The 16,666-nt window shown below is 40.1% G+C and overlaps 1 protein-coding gene across 2 annotated transcripts; it reads right to left on the reverse strand.

The window, feature by feature from the left end:
- Positions 1-648: 648 nt before the first annotated feature.
- INIP (INTS3 and NABP interacting protein) lies at positions 649-12,757 on the reverse strand. Of its 2 annotated transcripts, none has more exons than XM_082302113.1 (6): positions 12,668-12,757; positions 12,219-12,326; positions 11,592-11,679; positions 4,891-4,993; positions 2,303-2,393; positions 649-1,393 (listed from the first exon to the last, which is right to left on the reverse strand). In XM_082302113.1, exons 3-6 carry the CDS (start codon positions 11,614-11,616, stop codon positions 1,298-1,300), a joined length of 315 nt encoding a protein of 104 aa, XP_082158239.1. In that variant the 5' UTR covers positions 11,617-11,679; positions 12,219-12,326; positions 12,668-12,757; the 3' UTR covers positions 649-1,297. The 2 variants fall into 2 exon arrangements, with proteins under 2 accessions (XP_082158239.1, XP_082158240.1); XM_082302114.1 differs by having other exon boundaries at positions 12,219-12,420; positions 12,668-12,742.
- Positions 12,758-16,666: the final 3,909 nt, after the last annotated feature.

Genomic DNA, 16,666 nt, shown 5'->3' on the forward strand with positions numbered 1-16,666 from the left:
GCTGAGGTATATGAAAGCAGTGGCATTTTCCTTATATGTGCATCCATCTCTTGGTACTTGTTCTGTATTCATGATTAATGCAAACATTAACAGTGAAATATGAACAGATAGCTCAGTAGTGCTTACTGGGTTCACGTGATCTGCAAATGGGAACAGGATACCCTAGATGTCCCTAAGGAAATGCCAACTACAACCCTGGAAACTTCATGGGACAGCTAAATTTCTGCAAAGGACAGAGCTGCTTCAAATGGGCACCAGTTTAACAGATGCTTTCTGATTTATGGTTATCACATAAGTTTTCCTGTTCTTTTCTGTTTTCTAGAACTTGCTTCCACAGGCAAAGCAATCAATGCAGTAGCATAATTGTATAAGTAATTGTATAAGCAAAGCTGTGGAGATATAAGAAAGTCTGTGTAAGGACTATTTTTCACTCTAAGTTACTCTATCCTGGTAGCACAACCACAGTTCCAAAATCATTTACCTTAAGATCAACAGATTTTCTTTCCGCAGGAAGCTGGAATTGTTTACCACAGATAAAAACACTAAGGAGAAAAGTGAACAAAAATAAAACCCACTGAGTCTTGAAAAAGACATGACTAGAAAAATTTGACCTTTTAAATGGAATTGTTTTTGCAGACAACACTTTCCACCTGAAATTTCCAGAGAACTTACGACGTTTTATTTTGTCTGTAAAAAGACTGTTTGACACGTTTGCTTTTTTCCCCACTTTAATTCATTTCCATATTTCACAAAACAAGGTAAGAGGCAGGCACACTATAACGAAGGACTTGAGACCAGATGATGTTACAATGGCAAACAGTACACTAGAAATGTTCCTGCATAGGAGGGGGTGGGGAAGGAAGACTGGCTGATGCATTTGATAAATTCGTGTCTGTTTTGATGGACAGAAGTAATTTTTTTGTTATTCATTACAAAAAATCATACCTGTACATAACAAAAAAAACCCACAAATACTGACGGTTTGTGCATCTCCTGGTGACTCTGGTTTGGACATTTATTTAAAGGAAGCACTGAAACAGGGAAGAGAATACCCTGTGCACTTCAAACCCCAAGAAAAGTCTTGCATTTGACTTCGACCTGACAGAGGAACAGAAATACAGGATAAAAATTTTTCAACAACACTACTTCCCCATAACTAGAGTTCACACTCCTGAATGGCATTTGCAAAAACCCAGAAAAAAGTAGGTTTTAAGATACATAAAGAAATTAAAAGGTCAGACAGCTCCTGCTATGGACAAAGATCACGTCTTAAAAGTTCTGAGACAAACAACACTCCTCATTCTGCCTCAAGTCGAGGTAAGACAGGAAGAATAAGATTTCCAAATGCAGAGTCTTGAGTTATGAAGTATCCTGAGGAATGTGCATGTGCATGCTGGAAAGAGAAAAGCATTTGTTAAAGCATAATTCCCTTCAGCACTGACATGATTTAAGACTTCATGGCTTCTGCAGCATTAATTATTTATTTCTTCCAGTCTGCTCCTTAATTCTGATAGTCAAATTCAAACCCAGCATTTTAGATCAGCCACATCAGAATAGGGCCCATCAACACAATTAACTTGGACATTTTCTCTGCTGATCTTTTCAGCCAACCCCATGGAGGTGGGGCAAATCAACTCCTGATTGCTCCTCTTTGCCTAAACCCCGTGTTTTCCACTCCCTTCCACAACTAGCTTGCAAGTCTTGGTTTATGACAGCTGCCACGTAGAGTGCTACCAGACATACTCCTGAACATGGGACACCAGGATTCTGTTCAAGTGGTGTAGATATGCTTGTTCACCTGAGGGAGGCAGCTGCTCTATGGTTCTGGAACACCTTTGTGAAATCCTACATACCCTTCCCCAGTCCAAAGGCTGGACTTCAGCAAGTTAGATGTTCTGCACATTCTCTCCCTCCACCACTGGGGAAAAGCCCTGCTGGATCTCAAATTTAGCCTGAGCCTGCAGTGTGCCCTTGGAGTGATCAAGGCTAACTGGCACCGTGGGCTGCACCAGCAACAGCATGGCCAGCAGGCCAAGGGGAGCTATCTGAGTTTAGTTTGAGGTACAAACTGGAGGGTGTTCAACAGAAACACAAAGAGAGGGCTGTGGGGCTGCGTGAAGCTCTCCATACCCAAGGACATGTTTTGCCATTATGAATGAGACTTCACTTAATGACAAATACAGACATGTGTGACACCTAATCTCTAAAAGGGGCTTTTCAATATCTCTAGGAGCAGGGCTGCTCTCTGAAGGGATGCGCATCTGAAACAGAGCCAAGCTAAACTCTGACTGTATCAGCTCACCTGCAGTGCAGCCTTCTGCTGTGCTGCAATGTGCTGTTGCTCAGCATGATCACGAAAATCCTTATTCAGAGGTGATCTTGCAAGCGCAATGCTGAAAGAAAGAGTAAGATGGTATGACACAGACCACAGACAAAACACGTGTCCTTGCAATTCTAGCCATAGATACTATGACTTCCTCAGCTCTCCATTTATTTCACTCATGGCTTGACAATTGTCAGTTACTGTTTGGAATTACTATTTGTTAATATAAGAGAAAAAAGGCTAGATAGAATGACCACAGCTGTACCATTTGAGCCATCATAAACAACTCCTGCCAAACTAAACCTGAAGCCCATTGCGAATTTTCCTCATGGGTTGAGTCCCACTGAAGTCAGTGAAACCACTGGGGTACAGTGTTACACAATACAAGGAATTTCTAAAGCAGCTTTGTGCTTTCACCACTGCTCAGTCACCGAGTGACTGTTCTAAACAACTTTGGTAAATGGAAGCACTAACAAGAGCTCTGCAGACTTCAGTACAAGAATAGCTCTTTGGTGGGAGGACAGCAGTTCATTACCTATGCTAAAGGAGCTTCCTATTGATGTTAACTGAAATAATGATCCCTTGATAAGAGCTTGGAGTACCTAAACTGATTTAGCTTATCTATTTCAAAGCAGCATAAGGTTTCAAATTAAAATTTATTACTGTTTTTTCTTGTCTTTCATATCTTAAGACTTGCCTGCCTTCTTAACCCAAAAACAAGACATGAAATGCATCCCCAACTCTATAAAAGTATATATATACACCCAACTACATAAGTAACATGGAAATCAGATGAGGGTTGCCATCAGAATTGTGTTGCAAGACAGTTCACAGCTACCTCTGAAATTGTCACTGGAGACTGCTCTTACCAATCACAGAGACAAAAGTACAAATGATGAGGATTCCAAGCAAACTCATCAACTGAATTTTACCAACAGCTTCAATGTCAACAGCTGATTTAGTAAATCCGTTTTTGAGAAGCAGCCATGCTCCTGAAAAGATCTTCAGCCAAATATATGCCTAAATGCATAACAAAACCAAAACGATTCAGAAAAATTTTTGCTTATGGCAACTATTAAGATAAGCTTCACTGCTGGAGAAGAGTACTACTCAGTTTATTTAAAACACAGTATTTTTGGTTATTTTGAAGGTATTTGATTTTCATTTAATCTGTACCCCCTAACTTTTCAATATGATTTCTGTAGATAAGCTTAAGGCTTCACCATAAGCTGACATTTTTCAAAAGAGGTCTTCTGTTCTTGGATGCCAGAGGCCAGAAATCAATTAATCAAATCATTCACTCTTACATTGTCCATACCACTGTTGTGCTTCAGGTACATCAACCTCTTTTGGTCAAGTTTGCACAATTTTTATTGTCTCAATTCTGACAACTCTGTGGTCCAAGGCACAACATGAAAAAACTGTAAGCTGCTCAAAAATCACACATCAGCCCACCATGCCAAAGCGCAGACTTTGACTGCTGCTTTGTAGGTTCCACCCATGCCCACCTTCAAAATTAGTAAATTCAAATTCTGCTCACTATAATACACTGTTGTATTTCCTTAAAGAAAAAAGAGAGTAAACAAGCACACCCTGAAACTCTGTCAGACTTGTAATGAAGTATGGAAACACTGTTGCCAGGAGTTGTACATAACAGCATGATAGTCTGATTTTTCTTTCCAACAATTTTGCTCAAATAATAACCACATACAGTTATTACTAATAACTTCTTATCTCAGAGGTCTACATCAGGAAATTTCAAGTATTCTGCACGTTTTTTCACATTAGGACGGAATTAAAAGTGCCGTGGAATCTCTGAAAAAAAGACATGGGCAGCCCTCAGACTGCAGGCAGAGTATTTGACTCTGGTACAGCTGTTGTGGGTTACACTGTGTCTAGAATATGGCACTGTATTCACTTCATGCTAACCACAAGTTTAAGGATCTCAATTTCTCCACATAAATTATTGCATGATTTTCTAGTTACTGATTTATGACAAAAATCTCATCTTTTTGTCTTGTATGGGAGAAATGCAAGTAACAGCCCTTCCACTCAGATTAGATTATTACACCTTATGGTGTGGAATCATCCTTACAACACATAATCTTTTACAGGATTATCTGCTGTAACATAAACTGGCTTCGTCTTGCACATAGGGAGTTTCAAGAAAAACTCACTCCTGCTGTAACTGTTCTTCTCTAAGCACACACAATCCTGAACCTAATGGTCTGCTACTTCCATTCCCCAGTGTGTTTCAGCTTAATAATTACATGTTTTCCCAGTGTCTGCTTCCTGATTTTTCTTCATGGTAGACTTTAACACACTTGAGTAAGCATATCTGCTTATCTCACTCTCAAATGGAAATTATGTAAGCCAAAATTCATGCTATGTAAACAAATTTAAATACTAATATGTTCCTAAAGAGCAATGTCCCTCTGCCTTGTTATTAAGGATGGTCAGAAAACACTTCTGTTAAATATTTATATAAGTTTACGGCTCACTAGCTGTTTGCTTTCTTCCCTTGATGTAATCAGTGATGTCCAAACAGGTCTAAGAACATGAAATACCTGGCTCCAGGGTGATTTGTGGAAGACTGGTTTTGCATAAGTAACTTTCTCTTCTCCTTGTCTAGTTCTGCCAGGATTGCAACCCTATTTTTATTCTGGAAACCTGGTGAGAATGACAGAAAAATATTAGAGATATTTACTTGACTTCTGTGGCCCAACTCTAACCCTGTGGAATTAGAAGTCCCTGTACAAAATTACTCTAAGATGAATACACTAATCTTCAAAGCTTTGTACTCATTTGAAAAGGCTATTAATAAATAGGCTTAATTTTTCCTTTTCTTATTTTACAGCATGCAATAGCTTCCATAAGCTATCATGCATATTAACACATTTTAAAATAGAGGCTTTTAACTCAAGTTAGATCCTATCCCTTCCCAAGCTGGCTCTGGAGCTACAATCAAGGTACACTATCAAGTAACTGCCTTCCAAAACAAAAAGTCAACTTACCAGGTTCTAGATTTAAAATGTAGTCACTGAATGTTCAACTCAACAATAACAATGGAGTAATACACTCATGGGGCCTAACTTCTCATGTCAGTGATCTCAAACTATAACACAAGCATTATATATGTAACAGGTAAGAATGAGCTAATCACAAAGCTTGCACATGTGCTTATACAAACATCTTTCATTCAATCGGTGCAGAGAAGTTTAAATATACTGTTGTCCTTACCTATATACACTACCCTTACTCTAAGTATGATCAAATGCTGGAATAGAGAAGCAAAATTAAACTATTAAGCTGTCTGTACACAATTTAAGACTGTGGCCTCCATTTGCTTTCATCATTCTCCCAAAGAGACCTTGGATACTAGGGAAGGGGTCAGGAAGTAGGGTGACTTGAAAGAATTTTAAAAATGCCTACAATAGCTGCAACCTATGTATTTTTCAAAGTTGCCTTCTAAATGCAAACATGACAAAACTGCTGTACCTACACCAGACTCATATAATAAAGGATCTCCCTGCAGCCCTCAAACAATCCAGATGCACAAGTCCCTGGTGTTGCCAAGTATGTGCTAAGAGCACAGCTGATGACAACAGCTCCAGGCCTGACTCTTACACACCTCTGTGCCACCAAGGACACTCCTCATGTCAGAAATACACACTTTTTGAATCTCTGATTTGCTGCTGTTCTACAAATAACAAACTATGACACCACCATAAAAAACAAGACATGTAAAAGTCAAGTTCTTTATTTTCTCCATACAAAAAGTCAAAGATTCCCACTGGAAATTGCTGCATGATGTGCCCTTGCCCTGAGAACTGTATCAATGACAGCACTAAAATATGGTAGCACACAAGCTGTTAGGAAGGCCAGAAACAGTAACTCTTAAGGAGAGTATTATCATGTCAAGGTAAAATGATTTATTTTCAGTAGCTGCACTTAAAGGTCATCCTCTTTGACAGACCTTGTGTTGATGCTCAATTACATAATCCAGAATTCCTGTCATCTGCATGGCTCAATGAAGGAAACAATTACCAGAGAGAAACCTTCAATTCTAAATAACAATTTGTATCTATACTGCCTTGCTATCAAACCCTTACCTTTTCCTTCTACCATGCCTAACATACACACCCCATTATCCTCAGTGTCTCAAGAGTTCTTGAAAGGTGCACAGTCTTTTGATTATATTGTGCTGTGGTTTTATGTAAGATCACCCACAATAATTTTGACGTTAGTTAGTAAGATTTTCAATTACATTTAATTAACTGGTATTTTTTGGTCCACTAATCTCTCCTTCCCATGTGGCATTAGCTCCACTTAAATTCTATTTTGCAAGAGTATTGATTCAGGTCTTTGATGTTTCTCTGCTCTTCGGGCACTGTACACTATCTCTTTTTTTGAAGACCTTACACGTGCAATGAATCTGAAACATTAAAACACAGATGACATACAAAGGCTGACAAATCTTGCCAACAAGCTAGGATTTAATATTTCTGAGCTGCAACTAGCCCATACTTTACACTCTTGTAAATTCTGGAAGCAATGTGGGAATAGGATGACAGAAGCACCTCTAAGAAGGTCTGACCTAAAACAACCATGTCTGTATGCTCATTCTACACAATTTTAATCCAAAAAATCTTTATACTTGACATATTACTCAGCACCCTTCTGCTACTGCTTGCTTATCCTGAACTGCATAAATCTAAATGCATGCTTGGAATTCAGAAGATATGATGATTAAGGAAAGAAAAAGGAGACCAGTTTTTAATATAAGTTGTTGTGACCTAAAAAAAAAAAAGATTAAATATGCTTAAATTTATCATGAAGCAGATGGTATGATTCAGAAAAGCCTGAAACATTTAAAATGCTGTTTTTAAACTGTGATGAGAACCTGTAGAAGATTCTGTCTTCTATTTTGAGTCCTGTTACAGTATCTTTTGGCAGAAACTCTAGAAGTATTCAGAAGAAACCCAAGTCTTTTTTCTTTTCTTATACCTCTACTAAGAGCTTTGTGGTGTGTTTTTTGTTTGATTTGTCAGTTGCTTCCTAAAGTAGTACTTTGCACTAGAGTTCAGACAGTGATCATCAGCAACCTGCTGTGCTGAAAAAGACACTTAAACAAGAAAATTTGTTACTGGTAAGGAGAAAAAAGCCTATTTAAGAAAGTGGACAAGCACATTCAACACGTACATGTTAGTACTCCTCAGCTGAGCAACGTAAAGTTCCTGCAGGTAAACTTCTTCAACATGGAAAGCAAAGCTTGTTAATTTAAAGGTTAACAAAAGGAGGGGGTAGAACATGAGAAATCCATTTTACAGAGAAATTCTGGCATCCTGAGAAAGTAATTAGCCATATTTGGCAATATATAAGCAAGACTTCCATTTAGATTCTTCCCTGTCCAGGAACCCAAAGCACTTTCATAAAGACCAGCTTGAAACTCCTACAGAAGTTTCTCACTTCAATTATAAATAAGAGTAATTTTTCATCTGTAGATCTGTCGGTTCTGCTTTCTAGTACTAAAAATGTGGACATGCAAAAATCAAAAGCCATCCTTAGTACAGACCAGATTCTCATCTGTGAAAGCAAGTGCAGATTTTAAAACATGGGAACTTCCCAATAAAGTTTTAAATTTACACTTCCCTTGACTGGGCTGAGTTGCATTAATATTTTGAGTTCCAACTGTTTGAATATTGCAGTTTATTAATATTCTCTGCTTTGCTGACATGAGTCCTGACACAAAATGACCTGTTCCAGGCAGCTAAATAGATTAATGGCATGTCAGACATCAAACTAGATCCCCAGATTACTCTCTAATGTAGCAGATTCAGGACATTTAAAATTTAAACCTTTCTGACACCTCAATTTCTGGTATCAAGCATTGTATCTGTGCAGGACTGGAAAGACTACTTGCACCTATTTTCTGCACATGAAAGGCAGAAAGCCAGAGAAAGCTGAAGGCTTGCTGAAGGATACTGGCAGCTTTCAGAGCTCACAGCAAGCTTCTTTCCTTAACCTAACCTTAACACCTTATCTACCACCCCATCTCACCATTATCTATGTCAGTTAGTTCTTCTAACTCTGCATGGCAAGAAACAGCATTACCTTTATCTTCTTTTAAGTTTTTGCTTTTCATTATCTTCTCCTTGATCTGTTGGTTGCTTCAAATTCACAGCACATTTAAGTTTTTTCTAAGATGCACTATTTATCATTTGTCCACAGATGTGTAACAGCACAAAAGAGCCCTCCACTACTCTGTGTTCAAGATACACATTTACTTGGAAAATGCTTTCAAAGCTGTATGTCAGCTCCAAGCTCTGAACATTGAAAGGCACTGCATATTGTCCTGCCTGCTCAATTCAGAAAGATTTAAAGCAATTTCTTTACTGAAGTATATGTTGCTATAAATGGCAGCATTCATGAAGTGAGGCAGCACCCTCTTAAAAAGCAGAATCTAAAGACCTTATTAAACATGCACCACTTGTGAAAAAAATGGAGTAATTCTATTCTCATGTCCTCTTCTGCTTATGATGACTGGCATCTCAAAACATCATCTAATAGTCTGCTGCACGCCAATACTCTCAGTAACAATTTACATCTGGATAGGCTCGCATATACTTTGCGTGACAATGAAACAAAAGGCAAACTGGTTAAGTAAATTAAGTTGAATTACTTAAAAATACGTGAGTATTTTGTCTGTGCCTCCAGAAAACAGCTACATATGCATAGCTGAATGTAAGTAATTGACAGCTTTATGGCTGCAAATTTCTCAAGTACTATGTTTACACACAGATCAGACACAGATGGGGAAGAGCAAAGTGTGTACATGATGATAAAATTCAGTGCAGAGCAGCACCATCTTTCTTTTCAGACTCAGTGAACAGAGAGCCAAATCTAGCTGCTTAGACTGTTCTATGTGAATGCACTCACATACCTTTAGTCCAAAAGCATAAACAACTGCCAGGATATAAACAGACTCTTTAGAATTGCTACAGCCTGAAACTTGGAATTCTGTTCGTATTTCAAGAGCTTGTTCTTCCAACATGCCAACATACCAGAACTCTTCTTTTCTGAAATGTTCAGCCCTGTCTGAAGCAGGATCTGTATTTTTTCCACCTTTGGGGACCTAAAGGAAAATTCTGTCCTGAGCAGTTACATTTCTCTCATCTCAGAGGGCTTCCTCTAGGAGGACTCACACACAGCATGGTAATTCAGTTACACACAAGGTATGCTTTGGCCTTGCAAAGGCATTACCCAAGAGAGCAGCCTGATGAATGCATGCTGCCCAAGTACTGTGAAGTGTTGCAGTAGAAGCAGTGTATTTCTGAGCACCTGGAAGTATTTGCTGTAATTCAGAAGCTGATTTCCACCCCTCAAAGTGTACCACTCTGGTCTATGAGCTCATCTGGTGGACAATGCACAGCATGCTAGAAGATTTTCCACTGCTTTTAAACGCCACAGTCAGTGTCATGCAATCAGTACTGTGTGGTACTAACAAACTGAAATAAGGATTTTCATTCAATTCTGCTAGGTTTTTCTGCACTCACATGCAGCTCACCACCAAGAGTGCTTTTCTAAGAGGCCTGTGAATAAAAGTTTGGTCCACAAAATCTTAACTGTTATATCAACGGAAAACTCAAATTAACTCCTAAGAAATACCTGGTACCAATCAAAGGAAAAGGAGTAATTTGGTACAAAAAAATCCCATTACTATCTACTGGTGTAGAAGGCTAATGTTTAATTCATCCTTACAGCTCTGCCTAAGTGCTACCAATCGGAACCATTCTGGTATGCATTTCAGTAAACTTCTATTCCTTGGATTGCTTGAACAGTACTAATACATATGCCATGAGGCAAGCAAAAAATGCAGGGTTTTTCTCAATCATTTTCACTACTAGACTGCATCTAGCCAAGATAGAAGCCCTGAACTGTTGTTTGTATTTACCTGTTCCTTTCTAATTTTCCTAGTGGTTCTGTTTATAGGCTTATTTGGTAATTAAACTTGATAGTGTTTCTTGTCTGCTTAATGCAAACAATTTTCATATGATAATTACACAGTTCCTTTAGTGAGTCTGTAAGGGATATCTCAAATATAAAAGATTTGAAGTCTCTATTAAATTATAAGGTCTGGAATTGGGAGGAAAGCAAAGGTATTCTGCCACTAAAAACCAACATGACAACATTCTATTCCTTGCAATGATGCTGATTTGGTATTCACAGAATAAAGCAAGATCTATGTACCAAATACTTTCTCAGAGTTAAAATTTGCAAACAGACAGCTCTGCAATCTGCAGTACTCCTCTCTCAACACCTTGCAAAATCTCATTCTAGAAACTACTTCCTTTTCATCAAGTAGCAAGTCAAATCTGTGTTTTGGACCCACATGAGTCATATAATATCCCCTGAAGTATCATCCAGCAACACCCAGCTTTTCAGGCATTGAGGTAAGGACACAAACACAAACATAGATCTGCAAAAAGTCTCCAACTGCTGGGAAACTGAACCCAGAATTCATTTCTCATAACCAAGTAAGGGAAGAGCCGTACCAGAGAAGCTTTTTCCTTAGCTCTTTGACAAAAGAAAAGCCTCAGAGATTCCCTACGGTTTCCAGAAAACACCTCTAGAGGGCGATTTAAGACCTTCCTTCAAATTTACCGGGTGACACTCCCAGACCCTCAGCCCCCTCTAAAGCACCTGCATTGCCTGGACAGATGGACCATTACTAAGACTTTTATTATTTTAAGGATGCAACTGAGATGCATCTTGGTACAATGGAACATTTCATCGCAGTTAGCATTATGGTTTTAATTGGCTTTCCCTCCTAGGCCTGGCCACTTGCTGCCTGTGACAGATATTACTGCCTGGGTCTTGCTGTTCCTATCACCACATGGAATGTATTTGACTTCTGGCTGTTCTCTCTGATGCTGAGTGCAAGAGCTGCAAGTCATGTTCAGTGCCAAGTGTTGTAAGTGTCTGAAATAAGCTTCAGGAAATCATCACTGTACCACATGCATGGTAGGTACTTCCTAACCCTGAGCATGACATTATGCTCAGTCATTCGGAGCTCCCCAGCCATCAATGGTCTTCTTCAGCCATTAAAAGTGTGTACCTTGTCCCAGAAGAATTGCTGTCATTCTGCTGCTTTCAGTCCCACCTCTCTTCCCTTTCTTCATCTTTCCATAAAAATAAACTTACAGTTATTGGTGACTTCACTGACATTTTGCAGTCTTTTCCCTTGAATACACAGAACAAAACCTACCTTGTCCTGAAGGATTTGCTGCCATCCTTCAATTTTCAGCCCTTGTTTTATTCAGCTGGAGTTCAAGCCTTTCAACCCCCACAAATATCTGCAAAACAGGCACAATACAAGATAAACATACTCCTTTAAAAGAAGAGCTTGGATTTCAATGTTGGAGACTTCATAAATACGGCAAATGTTAGAAAGCACAAGACAAACACAGCATGTGTGTTGCTTAAAATGTCTTATACAGTTTATATTGTTCTGACTGAAACTTTTGGCTTGAAATATCAAGGGTTGTGATCAATCCTTGTTTTCAGATTCTAGTGATTTCTAGTAGTAGTAGTAGTAGTGGTAATAATTTCTTGTAATTTCTATTCTAGTAAAAATAACTTTATAGAGTCATACAGTCATTTTCCCACCTGAACTTCTTCCTGACAAGGTATGTCAGACTACACTTAAGAATAACATCAAACCTTTGTAGTCCTTAAAAGCTGAAGCCTTGGAACACCTCAGTTCAGGCTCTAACTCAAGAAAAACTCAATTGTTTGAGGAGAGGCAATTTAAATCCCACATACAAGGCCAGCCAAAGTTGGCTGCAGCTGTGGCAAAACAAAAAAGGAGGCCTGCTCCTCGGCCATACGTCACCTCGGGCCACCATCAACTTCTGTTTCCATCAAGGTGCCAGGCTGTAAAGTGCAGTGGCGAAGAGCTCTGGCTCAGCCAGGCGGAGCCGAGGGACGGGAACGCTGAATCCTGCAGGAAACGTGAATCAGAAGTCACAGTCAGACTTCCACAGGAGACCGAGCCGCTGTTACGCCCTGGACTTGTGGGTCCCTGAGCAGCAGCGCTGCAATGAATGAATAACTCAATGACAGTATTAATTAAACACAGTGACAGCGGGTTTCTCCAAGGGCCATGGATGGCCTGACCCACTCCCGCCGCTGCCCGCCTCCCCCCACACGGCTCGGGAATGGGCTCTCCCGCTCGCCTTTTCCCTCCCGCCCACAATGGATGGATGGACTCCCCGGCTCTCCCCGGCCTGGCGGCAGCGCTCCGCCCCGGCCCGGGTCCCTGCAGTCCCGCCCGCCACCCACCTGCCCGAGGGCTGGGGGCTCCAGCTCCTTCTGCCCCGCTCGCCCTTCCCGCAGCGCGACCGCGCTGCCTCCGCCTCCTGCTCGTGACGCGCGCACAGTGCGACAGCGCCCGCACCTCCCCTCGCTCTGCCCGCGCCCTTCCTTCCCTCTTCCCGTGCCCTCCCCTCGCACTTCCCGTGCCCTCCCTTCCTACTTCCCGCGGCCCCCTCGCCCTGCCCGCGCCCGGAAGGGTCGGGCTTGTGCGGGGTGTTGCGTTCAGCGGTAAGGCTGTGTCTGCCTGTGTTGGCTCCTGCCGTGGGCATCCGCCCGGGCGCGGGAGGAAGCGCGAGGGTTTCACGCTGGGGCCACGCTGTGGGGACTCCAGGCAGCACCGCGGTTAAATAGTAAAAAAACTCACAAGTGGAAGGGACGGGGTCACAGAATCAGGTTGGAAAAGACCTCCGACGTCATCGAGTGCAACCTGTGACCCAACACCACCCTCTCAACCATACCATAGCACTGAGTGCCACCTCCAGTCATTGCTTAACACATCCAGGGACGGTGACTCCACCACCTCCCTGGGCAGCCCATTCCAACTTCTAATTGCTCTTTCAGGGAAGAACGTCTCCTGGAGCAGCTCGAGGTTGTGTCCTCGTGGCCTGTCCCTTTTTTTTCTTTCTTTCTTTTTTTTTTCTTTAAATCACTGCCATGCAGACTGTGTTTGAACACAGCAGCAATATTTGGCATGAATTCCAGAAAAGTTTGTTCATGGAACCAGTGCATGGTTTGCTTTTGGAATGTCAAGTAACAACTCTATAGATTAGGGTATCTGATTAAGTGATTCGGTCTGACCTGGAGAATAAATCTTAGTCTTAAAGCAGCAATTTGAGACTTTTTGGTTTATGTCTTTGTGGTTAAAATACTTCAGTTTGCATCAAACTGAACTGAGTAGTGATTGAAACTGTGGCTCATAGCAGCTGTAGCTTTGATTGTACATAAATCAATTATTAAGGACTGCTATAAATAAATAAATATTTAAAAGACTGCATACAGATAGGCCAATACTGACCTCTCTGTAGCCAAAAATCAATCACATTTTCTACTTCAGTTTTATATGCAGGGTTTTTTTAAGGCACTAAACAATTTTCATGAAATAAAGGGCCTTTTTCTTCTTTACCCGAATTTAAGGATAAATACAGGAAATCGTTACCTTTTTTTATGACTTAGTTCAAGGTGTCTAGACGTGCTTTTACTGCAGGATATTAAATTTTTTAATATTAAGGTTTTGATGATGTATGTAACAGGCACTTCTGAGCAAATGACACTTCCTTACAGCAAGGATGTTACTGGATCTTGTAGTCAAACCTTCAGTATACTGCAGGGCATTTAATTTCATCTGCTTTCTCTTTCATCAAATCCTAAAAGTCCATAACCTCCTCACTCTTCAGGCCTAAAGTAGAAAAAGGGCTTATTAAAAACTGTTGGTTTAGTTACAATGGAATTATTTATCTTGGTAAGGACACACGTAGGGTATACATGGTGCTAAATGTCACACTAATCCATTAGTTTGGACAACCAAATATATACAGAGATATTGAAGGCAATTAACAATTTCTTAAGATCTGCTGTAGCCAGCTTTACTAGATCATGAAAAAATCACATTTTTGAGAGTGTACAGTATACATAAAAATACTGTCAGTAGCTATAATAATGGATTAATTGGTCTTAAAATAGTGTGCCTTAGTATTATATACAGAGATTCTGTGAGATAGGCAATATTTTGCTAAAGAAGTATGCTGTCTCTTCTTGCATTTGTACTTTTCAAGGACTCACTAAGTGTTTGACATTTGTAAAACTGAACAAATTTGTGTCTGGAAACTTGAAATGTCCAGATGTAGAATTTAGTTCCCTGGATTGTTTGCCTGGTAAAAGCAGTGTGTGTGTGTGTGTGTGTGTATGTGTGTTTTTGTAAGGGGGTGTGTGTGTGCCTGTACCCAAACCAGCAGACAATCTCAGGGAGTTTTCTGTTTGCTTTAAGGCCTTGTTGATTAATATTGTGGGAAGCAAACACTGCTGCCATTCCCACTCCTATTATTGTCAACTGTTCTCTTTGCATGAACAGCTGACTGAGCACCTGCCCTCCTGATTCTGTTTTGGTATTGGTTTTTGTTTTGTTTCATTTTGTAATTTCTCATTTTGCCTTTAGAAATGTCATATGTGCTAATTTTTTTCCCTTTTAAATTATTCTCCCTTGGATGATCTGCAGACCATTTTATCTAGACACCTCGCTTGCAATCCTTAACAGCTGAGAAGCAGGGTGAGTGAAGAGCAGCACAGCACCCAAGCTAATAATTCTACCTGGTGCAATTCTGTGTGTTGTAATGCCAGAACTGAGGATGTATGTGATTCCAAAACCCTGTAGTTTGAGGCAGATGGGCCTAGCTGCTGCTCTCCTCTTTATGCAGCTAACACTGGTAAGAAGAATTAATTAGTGGACAGTGGTTCTTCGTTGGGGGTCAAGAAAGGAAGATAGAGAAACAAGAAGCAGCAGGGCAAGGAAGAAGAGTCATGAGCAAGGAAACTCAGCTGAAAAAAAGCTGGGACTCATTAATTCTTCATTTCTGTACAAGTGTGGTGAATATGGATCATAGTAGTAACTTCAAGCATCTCTACAAAAATGTGGTCATGCCTCAAGTCAAATGATCCCTTGGCTTTGGGAGGAGTTTCATATCAATATCAATTAATTTCCTCCTTGGATTGTAGAAACAGGAAGAAGTGTAAGCCTTTAAAGGAATTGTGTCTAATCTCTGATGTGTCAGAATACTTTTGCCTGAAATTCCTCCTTTGTGTTCAGCATAAGCAAATTAAAAATATATATAATAAAGCATTTATAGTGTGTCTTTCGGAAAGCCATCACAAAATCTTCAGTGTAAAAAGAGGTTGTTCTTGAACACTGCCTCACAAATCTTGCCATGCTGTCCCTTGAGGCAATAAAATGCTTTTCAGGCTAGCTGTTCTCATCATCTTGGAGTAGAGGGAGCTGTGTATCCCATTATATAAATGAAAGCTGTATTAAACTGACTGTAATTCTGAATGAATATAAACTGCAGTATTTCAGAATGACAATAGGCAGTTCTATTCACTATAGGCTGAGGTAGAATAGTTGGAATAACATGTTGGGTTTTTTCCCCTGTAAGTGAAAATAGTATGTACATGATGTCTCCTTGGGTTGAACCAAGATCTTACAGAATGCTGTTTTTATTTCCATATGGCAGTGCTACTCATACATATCCATCCTAAACACTTCCTTTCTCTATTTATTGTGTGTGTCACAAATAAACCCCTTCAAACAAATAAAACACATTTTAAAGAGCTTTAAACATTTTAGACTGATTGGGGTTTCTATATCCAATTGTGTAAGATACTATATCCATAGTTATAGTCTTTCTCCTTAATTGGGTTTTTGATTTTTCATTTTATAGCCATTTAGCACAGATTTCCACTTTGTATCACAAGTGTCCTTTGTTCCCACAATCCTGTTTATGGCAGCCCCATAAAACCTGACAGCTTTGAAGGCTTTTGATGCAGCAAAAGCTCATGCATTATCTAATATGTGTGCATGAATGTGCAGGTGTTGTGTGCTCATGACTTGAAACTGATTCTATCTCTGTAGAAACTAATTGAGCATGTGCATAAGATTTTATATGATCGAGTCAAAAGCCTGCCCTCTCCAATCTCTGCAGTACAAGACATGAGGTCTAGTAGCTTATGGAAGGCAGGACCTTTTTTAAAAGACAATTGTTTTGGGGGTTTTTTTACATCTTCTAGAGTGGTCTTGTTCCATAGTAGTTTCATGTGTGCCTATGTGCAGGCAGACACAAATGTTATCCTTGCCAAGGTAGACCACAGTAGGGAAAAGATAAAGCAGTTGAGAAGAGGCTGTTTGACAGCAGGGAAGAAAACTTCTACTGCCCTTGACCTGTCAAACCAGCCAAGCCTGCCAGTGTCTCTGTGGCCTCA

The sequence above is a fragment of the Coloeus monedula genome (genome assembly GCF_965178545.1).
Source record: "Coloeus monedula genome assembly, chromosome: Z".
NCBI classification, from domain to species: Eukaryota; Metazoa; Chordata; class Aves; order Passeriformes; family Corvidae; genus Coloeus; species Coloeus monedula.